A 14,530-nucleotide genomic window follows, 5' to 3' on the forward strand; every position below is an offset into this window, starting at 1 on the left:
GGAGGCAGCAGGATGATGTTCAGGGATTTAATGTGCTCACATGCAGGTGCAGGTAGATCGTTAACATTTACAAACAAACAACAGAAGTGAGCCAACATACGAAGTGAAGTCTGACTAAGGGTGCTGTGGGAGACCAGTGACGGAGACCGGACCACTTAGGAGGCCGGCGTTGTAGGTGGACCCACTCTGGGGGGAGGCCTGGAGGTCGGAAAGGACAGCTGGCACCAGAAGATCCAGCTCCAGTTGGGGTCAGACTGGAGAACTGGAGTCCAGCTCTACTGAGCACTGATGGTCGGACTGGACGCCAGCGAGGGCGGACAACAAGGGTGCTGGAAGATCAGGCTGAGTGTCGGTGGGGATGGCCAACTGGGGGCACCGGAGCAAAACAGGAAGCTGCTGCAGCACAGGAAGTGGAGGCAACTGCAGCCCAGCAGTGGCAGGCTGGGGTGGAGGGGCAGAAAGGGAAAGCAGGAGGGGGTGTGCAGAGCCAGTGGGTCCAGACGTCCTTTTGGAGACTTCACAGCACGTTGTGAAAATGCAAGACGAGCTCCTATAAAAGACGACTGCTGGACATGAGCAGCTCCACTTCACTCTGATGTGGGTTGCTAGCATGCTGGAAGGCCGGGAAGCAGGTTGAAGGCTAGCAGGTCCAAAACTAGCAGACAAAAAGGGTTTGACACACGTGCTGGGGAAAGGCCTTTGAGGACTCCTCCCAGAGTGCCACCCTTAGGGCTGCCTCCTTGGTGGGGAGGTGACTTCGGGGCTGATGAGGAGTGAGAACAGGTGTGTGGATGTGTGGTGCCATCACATGACACTAAAGGAGCCTCGCTGACGAACCAGGTTCTGCAGGTTCCCTCTCACATCACAGAAGTACTCCTCAATCTCACTCTTCTGACCGCTGTACCTGTACTCATAAAAAGCCTTGAAAAATTCCTCGTAGTCGCATTCATCATCCAGGTCATGCCACTCCGACTCTTCATCCACCATAAATCTAAAATAACCGATAGCAGGCCCGTTGCTCTCGTTTAGTCTACTAATAACGTGGCACTTATCTTCGATCATCTCCTGGTGCTTTGTGAACAGCAGGCTCAGCTCGCTCTCATAAGTAGAGATGAGCGTCTCCACAGAGTCACAGGTCTGAGTCCCTCCCAGTCTCACCAGGTGGATCAGCATCTGGACGTGGAAGGCCGCCCCGTTCACCCAGGCCCTCAGACCGTCAGACGTCATGTGGCCGTCCCTCACCATGGCGTTCTTCAGCCTGGTGAGCGCGGCGCTCAGCTGGTACTCGATCCGCTTGATGTCGCTCTTCAGGTCGTCTCTGCTGTTGATGTTCATCCTGCATCTCTTCAGACACTCGTCGATGTGGTCCCACACCTCGGAGGCCTTCTGCTCGGCAAACACCCCCCTCAGAGCCTCCTTCGTGCTCTCCTCAGGTGGACTGGAGGACACTATGTCGATGAGGACGGCGATGGCCAGAGCTCCTAGTCCGGCCAGCTCAGGAGCTGCTGTCAAGCCACTTAGCTTCTCCACCAGGCTCTTGGTCCAGTCTGCAGCGTGGTCGCCCAGCTCCACCCTCCTCCGCTCGTAGTGCCGCCTCAGGTTGTCTGAAGAAGACAAACTGGTGAACATCACAATGTTCCTGTTGACTCTCAGATCTGGACCTGCCTTGACATAACTTGCGAAACGCCTCATTAGTATGCTCTTGTTCTTCCTCCTAATCTCACTGATCTCCTCGGCGCTCATCTCATTACCCATCGTCTTGTTTTCAGGATTTGAAGATGGAGGCTGTAGTTTTCTGTGCAACACTGCAACACACAAAAACAGCCCAGAGTGAACGCTGTGACATCGAGGCTACGTTCACTGAAGCTTTGTGTCTGTGCTCACGGTTCACATGGAGCTGAAGTCAGAGACACTCTGCACACAAGACCTGTTTAGTCTTTTAAAACCAAGAACACAAGAGCTTTTCAAATCAAAATAAGAGTAAGGGGTTAAGCAGCGAGTCTGCCTGCTATGATATGTGCATGCCAGTTTACCACCTACAGTAATCACTGCGCTCCTTTTTTTCAGAACATTTCAGTCTGAAATGACAATGTGTGCATATATTGATTACACCTGATAAGAGCAAATCTCATCTATGCCTGAAAACAGCATAACATTGACTCATTTAAAATATTTCTGTCCTGAATAACGTTCTACTGATAAACATTAAGGGTGTAGCGATACCAAAAACAAACAATATTAAAAGCAGATGAAGAAACATTTTGGCTTGAAAGAATAAAATTCAACAGTTAGGACAGGAGTGAGGACAACACTGGCAGGTTGTCAACAAGAAAAACTAAATAAGGCAATAAACACATTTATCAGTAAAAAATATCAGGAACTACGGCACTGTGACCAAATACTGAAATCCTGTGATCTCTGCGGCTGAGTATGGTGACAGGGGAGTTCTACCCGTTAAAGGGGAGACTGATTGATGGCCATATCTAAATGTTTTCAAGTTCCAGTGGCTACAGTGCAAAGTATTATTAAAAAATACAAGACGTTCCGCACTGTGGAAAATCTCAGAGGACGTGGTCGGAAGCCAAAAGTGACACCTGTTATGAGCTTGTTGTCTCTTCCCTGTTTCCCCTGTCTCCCCCGATCTGTTGCCAGAGTGGAGTCAGGAAGGTTACTCCCGGTCATCTACCCACACACCTGCAATATCCATATACCTGAACCTGAAACTGAACATTTCAGAGTGGCCTTTTATTGTGGCCAGCCTAAGGCATTCAACAAAAGACATTCAACAGTTAGGACATGAGTGAGGACAACACTGGCAGGTTGGCAACAAGAAAAACTAAATAAAGCAATGAACACATTTATCAGTGAAAAATATCAGGAACTACGGCACTGTGACCAAATACTGAAATCCTGTTTGAAAATTGATTGATTGATTGACATGTCGGCATTAAAGTTACCCGACTTAAGTTGAACATCGTCAGCATACAGTTTGACACTAACCGCCCATTTCCAAATTTTACATTTTGCGAAATGTTGTAATTTGTTGAGAAAAGTTGTATTTTATGAATTGTCATGTTTTGTGAAAAGCCGTTTGGCTGTTGAGCTGGGTCCAGGGGTGATTTCACACCTATCTGTGAAACTTGGGGACTCTGGGAAATGGAGTTCAGGGAGGGAGCCCTTTGTTCCACAGACGAAGAAACACGTGGTCTTCACCATGTGGTGAGGCCCAACAGTGAACTCAGAACTGAAGAAGCCTCTTGGATGGGAGGCGAAAACGTTGTGTTTTCTGAAATGTAATTTTTTTCGGTTTAGAGCAACAGACCCTCACAGTGTCTGTGCAGGTCTCTGTCAGTTAATACCATCTCTACAATTCATCTTAAAAACAGCACTAAGATGGTGAAATGTGCTGATTTCTGATCATAGCAGTCTTTGTGTAGATGCCGATCTACTGGGAGCAAAAAGACAAACGGCCTTCCTGTCCTGAGCTGGTCGGCTCTGAACTGGACTGACGCAGTCAAAAATAAACAGGGCCGACACCCCCGTGACTCAACAACTCCCTCCTTTTGCAGGAAAAGCAGCAGAAAAGCAGCAGCTGCAGCTCTAAACCAGCTCAGCGTCCACATTCCTCCGTTCACAGCAGCTGAGAATCACACAGATGTGAAAAGTGACAGAAAGTGAGCTCAGTAAATGAGAGCAGTACCTTCACAGAAGACCCTCTGAGGGGAAACACAGAGGAAACTTCCTCTGCTCAGAGGTTAGACGGCAGCTTTCATCCTTAGAGCTGCGTCGCTGCCTCCTTCTGGAGGAAGTGAACTCCTACAGCGTCAAAGAGGAAGTAAAGCTGGTCAGAGCTCAACAAGTACTGATTAACAAAATAAAATGAAGGTGATACTTCCTGTTGTGAACCTGAACGTCTCCTGTTTAAGAAATATCTCTTGACTACATTGACTCTCTATTCTGACTATTCTCAACATATAAACTTCATTCTGAGGAACAAAAAACACATATAACACCGGAAACACCAACCTGTGCTGTTCAGAATAAAAGCCTCACAGGGAAAAATACACATTATATAATGTCCTGTTCCCACTGTAATGTCCCGTTCCCACTGTAATGTCTTGTTCCCACTGTAATGTCCCGTTCCCACTGTAATGTCCTGTTCCCAATATAATGTCCTGTTCCCACTGTAATGTCCTGTCCTGTTCCCACTGTAATGTCCAGTTCCCACTGTAATGTCCCATTCCCACTGTAATGTCTTGTTCCCACTGTAATGTCCTGTTCCCACTGTAATGTCCTGTTCCCAATATAATGTCTTGTTCCCACTGTAATGTCCCATTCCCACTGTAATGTCTTGTCCCCACTATAATGTCCTGTTCCCAATATAATGTCCTGTTCCCACTGTAATGTCCCATTCCCAATATAATGTCCTGTTCCCACTGTAATGTCCTGTTCCCAATATAATGTCCTGTTCCCACTGTAATGTCCTGTCCTGTTCCCACTGTAATGTCCCATTCCCACTGTAATGTCCAGTTCCCACTGTAATGTCCCATTCCCACTATAATGTCTTGTTCCCACTGTAATGTCCTGTTCCCACTGTAATGTCCTGTTCCCAATATAATGTCCTGTTCCCACTGTAATGTCCTGTCCTGTTCCCACTGTAATGTCCTGTTCCCACTGTAATGTCTTGTTCCCACTGTAATGTCCTGTCCTGTTCCCACTGTAATGTCCTGTTCCCACTGTAATGTCCTGTTCCCAATATAATGTCCTGTTCCCACTGTAATGTCCTGTCCTGTTCCCACTGTAATGTCCCATTCCCACTGTAATGTCCAGTTCCCACTGTAATGTCCCATTCCCACTATAATGTCTTGTTCCCACTGTAATGTCCTGTTCCCACTGTAATGTCCTGTTCCCAATATAATGTCCTGTTCCCACTGTAATGTCCTGTCCTGTTCCCACTGTAATGTCCTGTTCCCACTGTAATGTCTTGTTCCCACTGTAATGTCCTGTCCTGTTCCCACTGTAATGTCCTGTTCCCACTGTAATGTCCTGTTCCCAATATAATGTCCTGTTCCCACTGTAATGTCCTGTCCTGTTCCCACTGTAATGTCCCATTCCCACTGTAATGTCTTGTTCCCACTGTAATGTCCCGTTCCCAATATAATGTCCAGTTCCCACTGTAATGTCCCATTCCCACTGTAATGTCTTGTTCCCACTGTAATGTCCCGTTCCCAATATAATGTCCTGTTCCCACTGTAATGTCCTGTTCCCACTGTAATGTCCTGTTCCCAATATAATGTCCTGTTCCCACTGTAATGTCCTGTCCTGTTCCCACTGTAATGTCCCGTTCCCACTGTAATGTCCAGTTCCCACTGTAATGTCCCATTCCCAATATAATGTCCTGTTCCCACTGTAATGTCCCGTTCCCAATATAATGTCCTGTTCTCACTGTAATGTCCCATTTCCAATATAATGTCCTGTTCCCACTGTAATGTCCCGTTCCCAATATAATGTCCTGTTCTCACTGTAATGTCCCATTCCCAATATAATGTCCCGTTCCCAATATAATGTCCTGTTCTCACTGTAATGTCCCATTCCCAATATAATGTCCCGTTCCCACTGTAATGTCCCATTCCCAATATAATGTCCCGTTCCCACTGTAATGTCCCATTCCCAATATAATGTCCTGTTCCCACTGTAATGTCCCGTTCCCAATATAATGTCCTGTTCCCACTGTAATGTCCCGTTCCCAATATAATGTCCTGTTCCCACTGTAATGTCCCGTTCCCAATATAATGTCCTGTTCTCACTGTAATGTCCCATTCCCACTATAATGTCTTGTTCCCACTGTAATGTCCTGTTCCCACTGTAATGTCCTGTTCCCAATATAATGTCCTGTTCTCACTGTAATGTCCTGTCCTGTTCCCACTGTAATGTCCTGTTCCCACTGTAATGTCTTGTTCCCACTGTAATGTCCTGTCCTGTTCCCACTGTAATGTCCTGTTCCCACTGTAATGTCCTGTTCCCAATATAATGTCCTGTTCCCACTGTAATGTCCTGTCCTGTTCCCACTGTAATGTCCCATTCCCACTGTAATGTCTTGTTCCCACTGTAATGTCCCGTTCCCAATATAATGTCCAGTTCCCACTGTAATGTCCCATTCCCACTGTAATGTCTTGTTCCCACTGTAATGTCCCGTTCCCAATATAATGTCCTGTTCCCACTGTAATGTCCTGTTCCCACTGTAATGTCCTGTTCCCAATATAATGTCCTGTTCCCACTGTAATGTCCTGTCCTGTTCCCACTGTAATGTCCCGTTCCCACTGTAATGTCCAGTTCCCACTGTAATGTCCCATTCCCAATATAATGTCCTGTTCCCACTGTAATGTCCCGTTCCCAATATAATGTCCTGTTCTCACTGTAATGTCCCATTTCCAATATAATGTCCTGTTCCCACTGTAATGTCCCGTTCCCAATATAATGTCCTGTTCTCACTGTAATGTCCCATTCCCAATATAATGTCCCGTTCCCAATATAATGTCCTGTTCTCACTGTAATGTCCCATTCCCAATATAATGTCCCGTTCCCACTGTAATGTCCCATTCCCAATATAATGTCCCGTTCCCACTGTAATGTCCCATTCCCAATATAATGTCCTGTTCCCACTGTAATGTCCCGTTCCCAATATAATGTCCTGTTCCCACTGTAATGTCCCGTTCCCAATATAATGTCCTGTTCCCACTGTAATGTCCCGTTCCCAATATAATGTCCTGTTCTCACTGTAATGTCCCGTTCCCACTGTAAGATTCAAGATTCAAGATGTTTATTTGTCACGTGCACAGTAAGAACACGATGGTGACACTGAGCAATGAAATTCTTACTTTGTTCGTTTCCCTCCACATAGACACAAGAATAAAAAATAGAAAAAACAATTATAAATAAAAAAAAAAAGAGGGCAATGTACAGAAGAATAATTTAAAAGGATAGTGTGCAAAAAGTATTCAAGTATTTATGGTTGCGGAGGTAATGTGGTTCACAGCTTATGACCGGTTATATGTATTTATTTAAGAGCCTGATGGCCTGTGGATAGAAGCTGTTTTTCAGTCTTGTTGTTCTGGCGGTGGCGCTCCTGTAGCGTCTGCCAGATGGAAGGAGTGTGAAGAGTGTGTGTTGTGGGTGTGAGCTGTCTCTGATAATGTTCTGTGTCCTCTTTGTGGCACGGCTGTTGTATATGTGATGGAGTGGTGTGAAGGCTGCTCCGCAGATGTACTGTGCGGTCTGTCTGTGAGGAAGTCCAGCACCCAGTTGCAGAGGAGGGGTGTTAGTCCGAGGGTGAGCAGTTTCTCAGCCAGTCTGCTTGGGATGACCGTGTTGAATGCTGAGCTGTAGTCAATAAACAGCATTCGGACGTAAGTGTCCTTCTTTTCGAGGTGTGTGAGGGCTGTGTGGATGACTGTGTTGACGGCATCGCCGGTGGAGCGGTTCTGACGATAGGCGAATTGCAGGGGGTCCAGTGTGTCCGGGACAGCCTTCTTTATGTGTGTCATTACTATTTTCTCAAAGCACTTCATCACAACTGAGGTGAGTGCAATGGGACGATAGTCATTCAGGCAGGTAACTGTTTTTTTCTTGGGGAGGGGCACTATGGTGGTGGATTTGAAACAGGCAGGCACAGATGAGTGAACGAGGGACAGGTTAAAGATGTCCGTAAACACTTCCGCCAGCTCTGAGGAGCAGACGCTCAGAACTCGGCCAGGGATGTTGTCAGGGCCTGCTGCTTTCCGGGGGTTAGTCTTCCTGAGAACTTTACACACCTCAGCTGATGACACAGTGAGAGGGGAGCTCTGCGCTGCCTCTGTTGGTGTAATCTCTCTGCGTCGGTCAGTGGTGAGTGCGTCGAAGCGGGCGTAGAACTCATTCAGCTCATCCGGCAGTGTGTTGTTGTTGCTGCTGGTCGAGATGATGTTGCTCCTCTGTCGGAGGTCAGTGATGTGATGGAGGCCTTGCCACATGCGTCTGGAATCAGAGTTGTTATAGTGTCCTTCCAGCTTCAACCTGTACTGTCTCTTGGCTTCCCTGATGGATCTACGTAGGTCGTATCTGGCTTTTTTGTAGTCCTCAGTATCACCAGAGGCAAATGCAGCAGAGCGTGCACGCAGCATGGACCGTACCTCACAGTTCATCCAGGGTTTTTGGTTTGGGTATATTTTGCAGCTCTTGGTGGGGACAATGTTGTTGATGCAAGTACTGATGTAATCCGTGACGACTGAGGCATATTCCTCTAAGTCTACCGAGCAGTCTTCACTCACAGCAGCAGCCTTAAACACATCCCAGTTTGTAGTGTTAAAGTAGTCCTGAAGCACCAGATCAGTCGCTTCATTCCAAACTTTAACAGTTTTACTTACTGGGGGGGCCTGCTTGAGGAGTTGTTTGTAGGCAGGGTAGAGGAACACAGATATATGGTCAGATTGTCCAAAATAGGGCCTGGGCACAGCCTTGTAGGCGTCCTTCACATTGCTGTAGACGTGGTCCAGTGTGTTATTTTCCCTTGTTGGAAATTTCACTTGCTGTTGGTACTTCGGGAGAACAGTTCTGAGGTTGCAGTGGTTAAAATCCCCTGCTACAACAAACACGGCGTCTGGGTGTGCAGTCTCGTGTTTATCTATGATGTCGTGCAGTAGAGCTAGCGCTGTAGGCTTGTCAGCCCGCGGTGTAATGTCCCGTTCCCACTGTAATGTCCCGTTCCCACTGTAATGTCCCGTTCCCAATATAATGTCCCGTTCCCACTGTAATGTCCCGTTCCCAATCTAATGTCCCGTTCCCACTGTAATGTCCCGTTCCCAATCTAATGTCCCGTTCCCACTGTAATGTCCTGCTCCCAATGTAATGCAGCAACATGTTGTCATGTAAATACAGTGTGCTGGACATATAGTGACCAGATCAAAACCTTGACAGGGTTGAACTCAGGTCTAGTTCCAGCCTGCTGAAGATTTTCTTTGAAAGAGAAACCTGATCAACACACACTGAGTCACCAGTGACCCCGCCCCCACCATCCCATTACCATCAACACAGTTAAAGTCATAAACACACAACAACTTTCATGTTTGACTCTTTAAGTGATGTTGATGCTTTTAGTAACTAACTGAGAATCAGAATCAGCTTCACGTCACAAACTATGTGAGTGTGATATGTGAGTTTCTGCTGCCCTCATGTGGTGACACAGAAACAGACTCACAACAGACAGGAGCTCTAACGAGGAGCCGCTGTGGACGGACGGAAAACACAGATAAGAACAGGTAAATGTGAAAACAGCTGTGGAGACTGAGAACTAGAGGACAATAGTGCAATGATGCTGGAATAAACATTGGCTGGGTGATGTGACAGTTCACCTGATAGACATGAGGCTGGTGGAGGTGACAGGACTGGAGAGTGGAGAGGAAGTGGGCGTGGCCACCGTGATGTCACTCAGTGGTTTGAGGAACACCGTTCTGAAGCCTCAGGTCTGGCTCAACCACCGTCGCCATCTTGGTTCTTTTGGACCCAAAAGTGATGTTCATTCCATGACGACTGTCAGGACCCTCCTCTGATTGGTTAGGTTCAGTAAGGACCCTCCTCTGATTGGTCAGGTTCAGACAGGACCCTCCTCTGATTGGTCAGGTTCAGTAAGGACCCTCCTCTGATTGGTCAGGTTCAGTCAGGACCCTCCTCTGATTGGTCAGGTTCAGACAGGACCCTCCTCTGATTGGTTAGGTTCAGTAAGGACCCTCCTCTGATTGGTCAGGTTCAGTCAGGACCCTCCTCTGATTGGTCAGGGAGCCTCTTCCTGGTGTATCTTCCTCTAAATCAGACCTGGGCATTTTACGGCCCGCGGGCCACATACGGCCCTTTGGGCATCCCTGTCCGGCCCGCGGTAGGTCAGTCATAAACACAAATGAACAAGTATTTATGCTGTGCATGCAATACAACTGTGTTGCTTTTTTTGTGTTGCTTTTTTTGTTCCCACGTTAAAAAAAGAAAAGTTGATTCTGAATGCAGCGTTTTCAACAAGACATGGACTGCTAAATATTTCTCCACAGAAGTCAAAGGTAAAGCCATGTGCTTAGTTTGTGGTACACAAGTCGCCGTGTTTAAGGATTACAATCTGAATCGCCACCACGTGACCAAACACGAGGAGACCCAGAGCTTCACACCCAGAGATGCAGCTGTCTAGACAAGTTATGTCATATCTCACAAAATCACCAGAAAAAGTAAACCGTTTTCTGACGGAGAGTTTATTAAGGAGTGTTTGGTGGACTCTGATGTGTCCAGAGAAAAAGGACGCGTTTGAGAAGGTTCACTGTAACGAGAAGGGTCGAGGACATCGCGGGAAATCTGGAGCTTCAGCTGAAGTACAGAGCAGTTAACTTTCCCCTGGCTCTGGATGAGAGCTGCGATGTTCGTGACACTGCCCAGCTACTCATCTTCTTACGTGGGATCACTGCAGACTTCAAAATCACGGAGGAGCTGGCAGCCATGCAGTCAATGAAAGGGACAACAACAGGGAGAGAGCTCTTAACGGAGGGAAATCGAGTTTGGACAAGTTGGGACTGAAATGGGACAAACATTCAGACATTCAGTCAGATTTCAATGCACTTGTTGAAGCCTAAGACAGACTGGATTGTTCTCATTGAACAAGTAAACTGAACTGAAAACATTAAAAGCGCTTATTGCTTTTTGTATGAAGCTGATCAGTTGCTTCTCTTTAACATACTGCAAAACACCTTTTCAGTATTTGTGAAGATTAACAAGTTACAAATAGAATGAAACAGTGATGTAATGATTGTTTTTGTTTTAATACTGTTTATTACTTTTATAGGATTGTTTTCCTCTTCGACCTACTCCACAATTCATAAATTTACATAAATATTTACAGAATGTTCTTATACTTCTGATTACCAGTAGCAGCTAATCAAAGTATATAATTTACTGCCTTTTACAATGGGAGAAAATTAATATTGAGCCGAATCAAGTTCAAGTTATCGTTGGTTCGGCCCTCCAAAACAGTTCAGGTTGTTCATGTGGCCCCCTGTAGAAATTAATTGCCCAGCCCTGCTCTGAATGGACCATCACTGACAGTAAACTAGAGACTGAGAGCAGAACCTGTTCACTGAGCTGATGAATCAGGAGAGAAGTCTCCTCATTTCCTCATTGACTTCCATCCAATCAGACTCCTGTTTGGAGCCAGTGGAGTCGCCCCCTGCTGGACACTAGAGAGGAAGCAGCTTTAAGGCTCCACTGTTCAGCCCCAGAAGCTTCAGTGGTTTGATCCTGTAGAACAGACAGCAGCAGCTACCTGGGCGTGCAGCTAAACCACCTGTCTGGACTTCAGACTGTCAGCAGGTGTGGCTGATAAGAGACAAAAGACTCTGTGCTGGTGTCAGGAAGAAACCATTAAACAATCAGGAATAATCTTTAGATCACCAACGAGAAACAGTGTGTGTGTGCTGAAACGATTCTTTATTGATGGAGCGGATACACTTTAAACACTTTAACTAACCAATCTAATCAATCAGAGGGGACCTCTGACCTTTCAGTCGTTCATTAAACGTCATTTAAATGGATTAATAGAGAACACATGACAGACCATGAAAACAACCAGTTAACACAGAAGGAAACAAACTAATGAAACACCTTAAACGAGGAGATAAATTTATTCAGTGGGTTAAATTCAAAGTGAGAAGGTATCAGGAAGGGGTGTGCAGAGCCAGTGGGTCCAGACGTCCTTTTGGAGACTTCACAGCACGTTGTGAAAATGCAAGACGACTGCTGGACATCATGGTGGCTCCTGAGCAGCTCCACTTCACTCTGATGTGGGTTGCTAGCATGCTGGAAGGCCGGGAAGCAGGCTGAAGGCTAGCAGGTCCAAAACTAGCAGACAAAAAGGGTTTGACAGTTTTGAAGGGGGTGACACGGTGCATCTCTTTAGATCCATCAGTTGACACTAAAGGAGCCTCGCTGACGAACCAGGTTCTGCAGGTTCCCTCTCACATCACAGAAGTACTCCTCAATCTCACTCTTCTGCCGGCCGTACCTGTGATCATAGTACGCCTCGAAATATTCCCCAAAGCTGATGCCACCGTCCACCTTGTGCCACTTTGAGTTCTCATCTCTGAACTGAGTCAGACTTTCTGAGGCGTTGGTGGCGTGAAAGAACCTCGTACGGCACTTTCCCTTCACCATCTCCTGGTGCTTTGTGAACAGCAGGCTCAGCTCGCTCTCATAAGTAGAGATGAGCGTCTCCACAGATTCACAGGTCTGAGTCCCTCCCAGTCTCACCAGGTGGATCAGCATCTGGACGTGGAAGGCCGCCCCGTTCACCCAGGCCCTCAGACCGTCGGCCGTCATATGGCCGTCCCTCACCATGGCGTTCTTCAGCCTGGTGAGCGCGGCGCTCAGCTGGTACTCGATCCGCTTGATGTCGCTCTTTAGGTCGTCTCTGCTGTTGATGTTCATCCTGCATCTCTTCAGACACTCGTCGATGTGGTCCCACACCTCGGAGGCCTTCTGCTCGGCAAACACCCCCCTCAGAGCCTCCTTCGTGCTCTCCTCAGGTGGACTGGAGGACACTATGTCGATGAGGACGGCGATGGCCAGAGCTCCCAGTCCGGCCAGCTCAGGAGCTGCTGTCAAGCCACTTAGCTTCTCCACCAGGCTCTTGGTCCAGTCTGCAGCATGGTCGCCCAGCTCCACCCTCCTCCGCTCGTAGTGCCGCCTCAGGTTGTCTGAAGAAGACAACCCGCTGAACATCACGATGTTCCTGTTGATTCTCATACCTGGACCCTCCTTCAGTCGCCTCACAAAATCATCCAGCTGTCTCCTCTTCCTCTCCCTATCGTTCCTCTCACAGGTTTCCCTCCACTCCCTCCTCTCCTCCTCGCTCATCTCATTACCCATCGTCTGCTGTTCAGGGTCCGATCAAAGATGGAGGCTGTAGTTTTCTGTGTAACACACAAAAACAGCCCACAGAGAAAACTGGAGATACTCAGAGACACACAGGTGGAGCACAGGTGGAGCTAATGTTCATGCACTGCAGTCTTTTCCTCTCTCAGCTGTTAGACCTCACTTCCTGCCTTGTGATCGTCCTGGCTCACCTCACCCGTCCTCACCCGTCCTCACCTCCTTGTCCCTTTGCTTTGGCGTTGTGCTTGCTCCTGTTTCTCGTGGAGAGTGTTTGTGCCTGCACCTGTTCCACTGGACTTTGTTCAGTGGTTTATTCATCAACGCCTGTACAGTCCGTCTGCGTTTGGTCCTTCTCCCCGTGTTCCTGGTTCCACCCCTGCGATGTGGAATGAGAACAGATGAAGCTTCAGATACAGAACATCTCCCTGACTACAGAGTCAGACTGGATCAAACAGGGTCTGCTTCTGTAAACAGCTTCAGGGCATCTGAGCGACAGAGTTTGGAAAAGTACATAAAAGTAGCGGCAGTTAAAACTTGTGACATGTTTCCTGTTGGACTCTCAGGCCAGAAACAATCCAAACTAAACTGACTCATCAAATGTTCTTGCTGTTAAAACAGGATTTAAACAGTTCAGTTTACTGTGTTTGCTTTTGTTCGGAGTAATGAAGAGGGCCGACTCCCCATGACTCAACAACTCCCTCCTTTAGCAGGAAAAGCAGCAGAAAAGCAGCAGCTGCAGCTCTAAACCAGCTCAGCGTCCACACTCCTCCGTTCACAGCAGCTGAGAATCACACAGATGTGAAAAGTGACAGAAAGTGAGCTCAGTAAATGAGAGCAGTACCTTCACAGAAGACCCTCTGAGGGGAAACACAGAGGAAACTTCCTCTGCTCAGAGGTTAGACGGCAGCTTTCATCCTTAGAGCTGCGTCGCTGCCTCCTTCTGGAGGAAGTGAACTCCTACAGCGTCAAAGAGGAAGTAAAGCTGATGTCCTTTTCCCACTGTAATGTCCCATGTCTAATGTCATAATGTCTGTTAGCATTGTATCATGAACTGGGAGCTGTTAGCTTTAGCCTCAGTCTGTTAGCATTGTATCATAAACTGGGAGCTGTTAGCTTTAGCCTCAGTCTGTTAGCATTGTATCATGAACTGGCACCTGTTAGCTTTAGCCTCAGTCTGTTAGACTTAGACTTAGACTTAGACTTTCTTTATTTGATCCCCCATAGGGGGAGATTTTCTTGTTACAGCAGCAACAATATAAACAGGGAGAGTGAAAAAAAAACAAAGCAATAGAAAAGACAAAAATAAATATAAATATAAATATAGATATAAATATATGGTTGTGATGAGATGAAATAAATATTTACACCATAGGATATTTACACTGTAGACAGGAATGGAATGGCATGGATGGTAGGCAGTATATTAACATCAGCCAGTGATGCTGCTGTTATAGAGTCTGATGGCTGATGGAGAAATGACCTGCGGTAGTGTTCCTTCTTGCAGGGTGGGGGCCTCAGCCTGCTGCTGAATGAGCTGCTGAGGGCCCCCACAGTCTCATGCAGGGGGTGAGAGGGGTTGTCCATGATGGACTGG

At 47.1% G+C, this 14,530-nt stretch overlaps 2 protein-coding genes across 5 annotated transcripts in view; both read right to left on the reverse strand.

Annotated features, from left to right (window-relative positions):
* The window catches only part of LOC139216267 (uncharacterized), a 46,061-nt gene extending 33,254 nt beyond the window's left edge, over window positions 1-12,807 (reverse strand). Inside the window, exon 1 of the mRNA XM_070847356.1 lies at window positions 11,928-12,807. Coding sequence (XP_070703457.1) covers window positions 11,968-12,807 — 840 coding nt within the window. The 3' untranslated portion in view covers window positions 11,928-11,967. The remainder of the gene's footprint in view (window positions 1-11,927) is intronic.
* LOC139216629 (uncharacterized) lies at window positions 29-13,869 on the reverse strand. Of its 4 annotated transcripts, none has more exons than XM_070847810.1 (2): window positions 13,778-13,824; window positions 29-1,795 (listed from the first exon to the last, which is right to left on the reverse strand). In XM_070847810.1, the coding sequence occupies exon 2, from the start codon at window positions 1,753-1,755 to the stop codon at window positions 805-807; it is 951 nt and encodes a 316-aa protein (XP_070703911.1). In that variant the 5' UTR covers window positions 1,756-1,795; window positions 13,778-13,824; the 3' UTR covers window positions 29-804. The 4 variants fall into 4 exon arrangements, 3 of the variants coding, with proteins under 3 accessions (XP_070703911.1, XP_070703910.1, XP_070703909.1); XM_070847809.1 differs by lacking the exon at window positions 13,778-13,824 and adding an exon at window positions 3,701-3,794 and having other exon boundaries at window positions 29-1,805; XM_070847808.1 differs by lacking the exon at window positions 13,778-13,824 and adding an exon at window positions 3,701-3,780.
* Window positions 13,870-14,530: the final 661 nt, after the last annotated feature.

The sequence above is a fragment of the Pempheris klunzingeri genome, chromosome 17 (genome assembly GCF_042242105.1).
Source record: "Pempheris klunzingeri isolate RE-2024b chromosome 17, fPemKlu1.hap1, whole genome shotgun sequence".
Lineage (NCBI taxonomy): Eukaryota > Metazoa > Chordata > Actinopteri > Acropomatiformes > Pempheridae > Pempheris > Pempheris klunzingeri.